Below are 9,758 nucleotides of genomic sequence, written 5' to 3' on the forward strand. Positions count from 1 at the left end.
ATTTGTAATGGCGATTGAACATTTCACACACATTTGACTACAGTGGGCTTTTCTGACATATCACAGTTAAACCAACTTAATTCCATTAGAAGTGGTTTGTTTCCGAAATAAGTGCAAGTTTTAATGTACTCTTAAACCGAATTGTCCCTTTCAAAATATCAAGAATACTTTCAATGAAAACTTCATCATCGTCTGCCAGAGGTAGATTTCATATCAAATGGTATCCAACTGTAAAACATATCAATTTAGACATTCAAGTTGGTAAAATGCTGAATTAGTAATCTAAGTCAACTTATTTACGAAACCACTCAAAAATATGACTCTAAATGTTACCAACATCAAATAAAAAGTAAGCTTACGATTACGCAATTATCCAATTCAAAAAATTCAAGACGATAAAGAAACCGTTAAATGACGATATTTAATGTGATTCTCCATTGCCTAAACTATAAGAGAGAAGAGGAAGTATTTTAGGTCTATTTCAATACATATCGTATCCCTGAAAGAACTTTGACAACAAACGCCCCCGCAGGCCCACCACGTACCTGTACGACGGTCAGCTCGGTTTGATGGATGTCAGGCGCCCAAGGTCAATTCGTCGTACCCGATACTCCAAATCTTCCGGCCAATGATCACTTATTAGTAGAGGTACCCTGACGTGTACATTTAGTTCCAAACAGATAACCAAAGAGGTAAGGTCATTAATGCATAATTTTAAAATGGATGTATCTTAAAATAGGGTTATATTTTCATTATCAACTCATAATTGTGTTTTCCCTTGTATCTTTTTTTTAACGAAAACTACTCATATAGTTTACGCATTGAATATTAAGTAAAAAATTCAATCATTAATTATTGAGTATGTTTTTGACGTATAATAATCCATGAATAAAACACAAAAAGCTTTAGAATACCAGCACATGTATTACAGTCGCGGTCAAGTCTAAACGTGAATTCTTGTGTAAACACATAGTTTTATCTTTCCATGTTTGTTATTTGTTCGTTTTGTAGGTGTTTTTGTTGCTGATATCATAGCTTGCCTTTTAAACCATTGTCTGACATTTTCACTAAATTACTGAACTCATGTTCCTTTCAGGTAAAAACCAAAGGTCACAAGATGGCGCGGTTAGCGGAGTACGCCCTGACAGGGTTCCTGTCTTTGGTATACATAGCGATGGGCTTCGTCAAGCTCTATCCAACCTCCCAACAGATGGCGTTCGCTATTGTAAGTACCCCCTATAGATACCTAATATAGATGTCTAGTGTTTGAAAAATAGCTGTATATTTTGGATTCCGACCAAATGAAAATATACTAACTATAGAAGGCGAGATAAAGAGTATACTTTCAAACAGACCTGTTAAAATGTGTAAAAGGCTTTCGATGGGTATCCTGCATGTGCATTGCTGGGGAAGTGCCTGTTAGGGAACTGCATTCTTGTAGTTTAATGCATATTCGGATGTCGAAACACCGGATATGTTTTAGAATATTGGCTGAGTTTGATATATCTATTTCAAACTGTATATAGGAAACGGTTTACCTTTTTGCTTCGAGGTTTGTGTTTGTATCATATCGTTTACTGTTTTGAAGTCTTAACATAAGTCGGTATCGTTGAATGAAAGTCTACATTGGTATGGTTCTGTTTTGAAGTTAATGTGTGTATCGTTTCCTGTTTAATGGTGCGAGTAGCATTCACTTGCTGTTTTGAAGTGTGAAGATTTTTAAGTATAACTATAAACAGTCATTATTTCTTGTTGCCATTTTTAAGGATGGTACATGTCTATCCTGTGATATGTGAATTGTCTGTTGGTGTCTCTTATTAATAACCATCTAGGAAGTCATCTTTAGGATAAATGTTGGTCCGTTGTCACTGTAATAATGTCACTAATGAGGTGTTTTCCTGTTCTGTTTTAGGAATTTCGCTCTATGTTGTATTCGTCCGTATTCCCTAGCACGTGGTTGGGGTATATGCCAGACGCCGATATGTACAGGGTCGTTACAGGCACCTTTGAGTTTACTTGTGGACTGGCCATGTTGACATGGGACCGAGAGCTCCGTTTGGGAGCCTGCGGGATCCTGATGGCGATCCTCTCTGTCATGATCTGGTCTGGCCTGGCACTTGGAGACTACTTCTTCGTTTGGATTTATATTGTTGGACTTTTACTTCAAACCTTCTTGTTTGTTTTAGTTTGGAAAAGGAAAGATGACTGAGATTGAATGTGTGTTTGAAGCATTGTTTTGTCAGATTGTCAAAAGACTCAAACTAAGATGCCAATATTGTTGAGATCATACCATTGACACTAGATGAGCACTATTTCGCTTGGTTTCACGTGGACGGATGTTGCTTCGAAAGCAGGACTGAGATATTGAGATATGTACTCCTTCAGCTGCAGGTGTGTTGTTTTATTGACTGTCGGCCTCATATAAATGGGACACTACGTGCTTTAATCGGAGCCTAGAAATGGGTAGCATCCACTGCACACTTCTCCACATCATGAAACAATTTCCAAGTATATGGCAGCATTCATTTGACACACAAACACGTCGATGTGCATTTTTATATGTAACAAAAGACGTATCTCGTTGATCATCGATTATGATCCAACACGGGATATTTGAATGTTTAGATAGGGCCAGATTTGTCAGGATCAAAATGGAAAAGACGAAATTTGAATTCTTGATTTTACTTTCAAAATATATACATTTTGTTGATAGGTGTTGTATCAAATAATTGTCGATAAGGATTTGAAATTTAACTTCTTTTGGTGTAAAGCTACAATCTATCCATTTTGTATACCTCAAGATGATTGTACTTTGTATTTTGACCAATTTGCATTTTAACTTATTTATATTGTGTAATAAAATATTAAATTTAATCTACACTGTACATCCACAGTTAATGTTAGCTTTTGATTTCATATAAATAACTGTATGAGAGTGCTATATGTTGTAATGTTCTTTCCAGACTAGACAGTTCCAAGGTTACGCCAAGGTGTGTCCTACAGTTCTGTTTGAATTCGTACCTGATCCTCACAAATACCGCGTGTTCGTGGGAGTATGGGAAGTCTGCTGCGGCCTTGCCTTATTCACTGGTGATCGTGAACTCAAACAAGGTGCATCCGGAATTCTCCTCGTCATCATGTCACTCATGTTAATATCAAACGCTCTCCTTAAAAACTATTCCACCATGTTCTTCTTCGCCATGCACTTCTTCTTCCTGTCCTACCTATTCGCCAGGTGTTGTCGGAAACCCGTGCAGCTTATAACGGAAGAAGAGGAAGAGAAGGACTTCAAGAAAGAGCAATGAGTATTGGAGCATCCTCTAGTATGCAACCAACATTGTGTAAATTATTTTTGGCGAAAGCGAATGGTCATTCTGATAAATACACACCATTGTGCTATCATGTAACAATTGACAACGAAAGTTTACATATTATTATTTATAACAAATAAAATATAATACATTTTAAGTCGATAATGCTTGTGATGTCAATCATACGTTCCTATACTCAATCGCCTCTATATACACCCCGCATGTTTCAAACATGGTTCATTCTAAAGAGGATTTCAAGAACACTCGCCGTCTGAAAGTACAATGGAATGTTGACTGTTTCAGCAGATATACCGCTCTCTGTATCACCGATGACACTCGACAAAACTTAGTCCAGTCCTTTATATCTTTATGCTCTTCTTTAAGCAAGGGATACTGATTAAGACGAACATCTACATATCTTAGCCGCAACAAGCTTTTCGAGCCAAGAATTTCGCATATATATATATAAAAACATTTCGCTCTAAAATGTGAGAGCACCAATTGTATTTTCTGTACTGTATACAGTTAGACTAGAACAGCAATAATCACAAAGGTGAAAGTTCACCGCTGTAATAACAATCTCTAAATCTGACTGCAAAAATTAGACATTCACATTATACTATATATTATATTTCGCAATATCTGTTTACCCTGTTTCTATAGATACAAATATATCTATAATCCCTTTGCTGCGCTAAAGCGATAAATCTAACAACACAATAAAACTTTATCTATTTTATTTGTTAAGAAATATACCTTTGTATCACAGACATAAAATATAAGCTTTTAAGTGAATCTAAAATGCATTAAAAACACGAGAACAAAGTTAAAACAAATATACCCGATCTCAGTGTGCGTCAGTAAACCAGCAAGTTTACAAACTGTACCTAAATACTTAATTTACCTAACCAAACATTAATGTTAGGTAAGCGTTTATCATACTAAAATATCAAGCTGTTTAATGATTCTACTGATATTTTCTTCACATTGTAATCTACAAATGTGCATGCAAGACGCATTTCAAATGTTGTTATTTAAAATGATTCTGTTTTGGACAATTACATTTTAGTTCATTGGTTTTTTCCTCTGTTTGATCCTAAAACAATTGTGGCAACTTCTTTATCAATTTAGTCATCCTTTCTAATTTTTACATGCACTACAATCCGAGTGCATCAAAATAAAGGATTATTTTTTTCATATATTTTATCTACCACTAGAATATGATTAAAGCTTTAAAAACACAAAAGGGAAAGAAAAGAAATGAATTTGTTCTCTAAAATTATTACCATTTGCTTGCAATCTAATAAAATTACAACAATTATATTTATGCTCTGCTTGATTCGGTTTAAAATCGCATAGGAAATGTGTCTTTATTTAGTAAATTAAATACTGTACAGGTTGTGATTAATACATGTAAAACTTAAAATGATAACCTTATTACACAGGGTTCGAATTAACACTCGCCAACTGGCCAAATGCGAATTGTTTTTTGAAATGGTTGAAAAATATTGTACTTGCAATTTTTGGTGAGCGGATACATTGTTGTTATTTTCAATATATAGAACCAGACAAAACACTGTTCATTATGTGAGCTTAGACATTAGTAAGTGATACTTTAATATGTAACTAGCTTTCATTTGCACAAAGTGCCATATTCTGAAAATAGTTGTTGTTACACTACACTACAGTGACACTAAAAATGTTCCAACATTTATTGTTACCTACAATAAATTAATATAATAAATGTCGATGAATTTGGTTTGCTTTTAATTTTTTTTTAAAGTGGTAAGCAAATTTCTGATTTGGTGAGTTGAAATTTTACCAACTTGCTTAAAATGGATAGTGGTTTAAAAAATTAAATTCTACCCCTGATTACACCAGTAATATTATTATACCAATAATATGTACAAACATTGAAGCATGAAACTACAATGGATGTGTTTACTGCTAAATAAAATCATTTTAAAATACATTTAATCTTGTATATAAGCGCTTTCAGTTAGTAACTTTGAAGAAGGAAAAAAAAAATTGAAAAACACACAATTGGCCCCAAACTGAGCGAAATATGAAAAACAGATTCAATATATACCAACAATTGTTGTAAAAATTGAAGTTTTTACAATTATGTGTTAGTATAAGCCCTACAATACAATTGTATACTGCAAATACTTTAATAATATGTAACTAGCTTTCATTTGCACAAAGTGTCATATTCTGAAAATAAATTGTTGTTACACTACACTACAGTGACACTAAAAATGTTCCAACATTTATTGTTACCTACAATAAATTAATATAATAAAATGTCGATGAATTTGGTTTGCTTTTAATTTTTCTTTAAAGTGGTAAGCAAATTTCTGATTTGGTGAGTTGAAATTTTACCAACTTGCTTAAAATGGATAGTGGTTTAAAAAATTAAATTCTACCCCTGATTACACCAGTAATATTATTATACCAATAATATGTACAAACATTGAAGCATGAAACTACAATGGATGTGTTTACTGCTAAATAAAATCATTTTAAAATACATTTAATCTTGTATATAAGCGCTTTCAGTTAGTAACTTTGAAGAAGGAAAAAAAACTTGAAAAACACACAATTGGCCCCAAACTGAGCGAAATATGAAAAACAGATTCAATATATACCAACAATTGTTGTAAAAATTGAAGTTTTTACAATTATGTGTTAGTATAAGCCCTACAATACAATTGTATACTGCAATCATTTAATATAAATACATGTAATAGGTTGATACTTTTATGTATAGAGATGGAAAGTTTAAAAGTTCCTTATCCCCTTATAGCATGTATTAAACGGTTTTTAACATTATTTTAAAAATTGTTAGTATGAACAGTAGGCACTACATTTTGAAACAAACTCCTTTATAATAAAAAATTATCAAACTTTCCTATTGAATAACAGGTAGAAAATTCATGTGTTTAATTTGAAAGGAAATAAACTTATTTTCGGTTAATGTCACTTTAACAGTAGTACACTTACTTCAAGTTAGACTATCATACATTCAAATGGCTCAAGATATGTATTCCTTGTAGTATTTAATTGAAAAACAATAATACAATTTTAAACTAAATATAATAATTGAACTTTGGTTTGATATACAAATGCAGTTGATTAAATATTCTTGAAAAAAAAAGAGAAGAAATTTATGCCAATGACCATGGTCTAATATCTTTCCTACTTATACACATTTAAATATATAAAACAACCATTATATTTAAATTTACATCAAGAAAACAATTTTATTAGCATTATTTGTTAACTTTTTGTTCTTTTTTATCGCCTTGTATAAATCCAGATTGGCTTTTTTAAAGGTGTTACTGAACAATACAAAAGTGACTTTGTGGATGTTAAATGAGGTGTGTCCCACCTCTCACTGATAGTGACAACTGAAAACTATTTTAATATACATGATGTATTATGTACAGATCTGTAACATGTAGTATGTCCATAACATTTATGTTGATACTTGTGAGACCTCTCAGCCAACATTCCATTTAAACAAACTTGCAAACAAAAAAATCCTTTCAACTCTAAAACTTCATTTATATATTATAGTATACTGTTACAGTTAAAGTGAATATTTTCTCAAGTGCATAATATCACAATTTGCAAGCATACAACTTTTGTGATAGATATACCATCAGACTTTTAGCTACAGTCCATATATTCACAAAATATTATGTGCAGGGAACATTTTCTTGATCTAGCAACCTTAGCGTAATTAGACTACAGTAACCAAGGGTGACGGCGATTTAAAGATAACATCATCAACACATAGCCTCATAATTTGGTCTGTTAATAAAGTAAAACATTCATACAGTCCAACCAACTTAATACAAACTCGGATAGTATAAAATCCTGCTTTATAGAATGTAATTGAAATCCCCTGCAAATTGCATTCAATATCATTGTATTTATTATCTGTTTAGTACGAATCAGTTCATATGAAAACCCGGGTAAACAATTTCCCCTGGGTACCTTTTGTGTTGTTTTAAACTCCTATAATGCGAAATGCTAAAACCAGAGTTGGTCAATCGTGACCTGTTTTTATAATTCATCACTGCCGTGTGTCAACATGCGTACTGAAATTATGTGTATACAGTGGATAAACCACATACATGGGGTGGACATTTTCAATAAAAAACAATAGGCCCTGTCCAAAGTATAACTTTAGTGTTATTGTTGTGTTTGGCGTTCAAATGTTAACCCACTTACATGTAGTACCAAACCCGCATAATATGAAAGGATTTGAAGGGTCCCCCAGGAATTCGTAATAACTGGGTTGGACTGTATATAACCATAGGAACTGTATTCTTAAATTCTTCTATTGCTAGACACATTTTAGACCACACCCCATCCAGCCATATTGAATGTACTATTATGCCTGAAATCAAGTTTGAGATCATTAGCAGTTTGTCTTTAGATGAAAAACTTAATGATGACAATACTGAACCCTGAATTGTAATCTCTTGAAATAATGTCAAGAGATTTCCATTGGTCCTGCGGAGATAACAATGCTCATGTCCATGACGTGTCCTATCACTGAGCTTGAAATTAAACAGTGTATATGCATTGCAGTTACCGGTAATATCACAAATACGAGGACTGAAGAGCATCACCTGTAAGCTATCTATCTGTTATTGAGGCAGCATCCAAGTCCGAAGACTTCACATTTTTAAGTCCATGTTTCTCCAGTAGTTCTGATGTTGGTCGTAAAGCACTGAAATACAAAGTTAAGCTGTCAAAGTGTATGGCCTATATAGTGTACCAGATAGGCACAGTCTTATTGTACTGTACTCCTGATGAAGATTAATGAAAATTGGGTTTGTTAATTTCAAAAACATCAGAACACTTCATCTTAACCATTTGGATGTGATATTATATAACAAGGACCATGAATTTTTGATTACATATTGCATACCTTCCATCCCGTATAATTCTGTACATCCCTGTCTGAGACAAGTCTACCACAGTAGACCCCTGTCTGGACTCTGTAGTGTTACCAAGCATACCTCCATCCACCACCAAGTCCAACATCGGCCACAACTCACGGAACTCCTGTAAATATACCTCACTGTTTACCTGTTACTACACTAGTAATTTGTGTTCTGCATTTTACTGTGTCTTGTGTCATCAGAAAAATAATAGACTAATTAAACCTGTCACCCAAAAGTGAATTTCTTTTCCAAAATAAATGTAACCCTGGTCAATACTAGCCGCAATATATCGCTCGGCTAGAGAGAACTTCTCTTTAGCTCGATCGGTTGAGCGTCAGACTAGTAATCCAGAGGTCCCGAGTTCGATCCCTGTCAGAGGCAGGTATTAAATTTATTGTAAATCCTGCACCCTGTTACATTGGCGCCCATGTAGGGACTCGGGAATGATACTTCACGATACCTGCGAAGGAATCGTTGTGACCCCTGGAAACTCGCGGACGAGTTCATTCCTGGAGGGGGGAGTATGTAACCCTGGTCAATACTAGCCGCAATATATCGCTCGGCTAGAGAGAACTTCTCTTTAGCTCGATTGGTTGAGCGTCAGACTAGTAATCCAGAGGTCCCGAGTTGGATCCCTGGCAGAGGCAGGTATTAAATTTATTGTAAATCCTGCACCCTGTTACATAAATCTAGTTAATTTATCAAATTCCAATCTCTTTTAGTCTACAGTATTTCGGAATTGAAATATTTCACTGAAGATATGTTGTTTAATCAGGTGATACCATGCATGCCCAGAAGAAAAAGAAGAATAAAATATTACATGGGTCTGTCAAGTGGACTGGGATATTTCAACCCTTGTGAAAAAATTTGGATAATCGACCCGAGGCTTGCAGAGGGTTGATAGTCGAAATCATTCACGTAGGTTGAGATATTTCTGTTCACCTGAATGGTCCATGTAAGATTCTTTTTCTCCCATACTTTAACCAGAAATGGTGAAAATTCAGTCGATATGAACGTCACTGTGCATGAAAATGGTCAACGCATGTATTGATGAGGTCACTGTCTAGTGCGTGTGAGCTGTCTTTTCCCTACCCCGGAAAAAGACAGAGTTATCTTTTCCCTTCTAATCGCGGGATAACCCTGTGAAGTATGGGAGAAATTCTTATGATTTAACTCAATCAACACCCTATACGCAGAAAAGCATGAAATATTTATACCCATTGCCAGTTATTGGGCTGTACAGGGTTATTCAAATATACCTTGATTATCTTATTATCATAGGTATAGGCTATTTACAAGGTTAATGGAGTAAAAAAGTTTATAAAGTATCACTCCTCACCTCCACAGATACTGTACTTGGAGCAGCACTGATGTTTGCACTTGTCAGGGCAATCGGTTCCTGACATGACCTGGCCAGGGACCTGATGAACAATTGATCCGGTATTCTGATCCCTATTAGGGAGACATTGGGGTTTAAACTGGGACT

At 34.4% G+C, this 9,758-nt stretch overlaps 2 protein-coding genes across 3 annotated transcripts; one reads left to right on the forward strand and one right to left on the reverse strand.

Annotated features, from left to right (window-relative positions):
* The first annotated feature begins 511 nt into the window (after nt 1–511).
* On the forward strand, nt 512–3,907 carry LOC138313466 (transmembrane protein 35B-like). Of its 2 annotated transcripts, XM_069253891.1 has the most exons (3): nt 512–692; nt 1,097–1,225; nt 2,964–3,907. In XM_069253891.1, exons 2-3 carry the CDS (start codon nt 1,118–1,120, stop codon nt 3,303–3,305), a joined length of 450 nt encoding a protein of 149 aa, XP_069109992.1. In that variant the 5' UTR covers nt 512–692; nt 1,097–1,117; the 3' UTR covers nt 3,306–3,907. The 2 variants fall into 2 exon arrangements, 1 of the variants encoding a protein (XP_069109992.1); XR_011207192.1 differs by lacking the exon at nt 512–692 and having other exon boundaries at nt 1,104–1,225; nt 1,913–3,078.
* A 124-nt stretch (nt 3,908–4,031) lies between these two features.
* LOC138313467 (threonylcarbamoyl-AMP synthase-like) lies at nt 4,032–9,755 on the reverse strand (the record flags this gene model as incomplete). Its single annotated transcript, XM_069253892.1, has 3 exons — nt 4,032–8,055; nt 8,257–8,393; nt 9,612–9,755. Coding segments are annotated over 3 exons (375 nt in total), but the record flags the coding sequence as incomplete, so codon positions are not given.
* Between the last annotated feature and the right edge of the window lie 3 nt (nt 9,756–9,758).

Source organism: Argopecten irradians, unplaced genomic scaffold (genome assembly GCF_041381155.1).
Source record: "Argopecten irradians isolate NY unplaced genomic scaffold, Ai_NY scaffold_0694, whole genome shotgun sequence".
Classification (NCBI taxonomy): domain Eukaryota; kingdom Metazoa; phylum Mollusca; class Bivalvia; order Pectinida; family Pectinidae; genus Argopecten; species Argopecten irradians.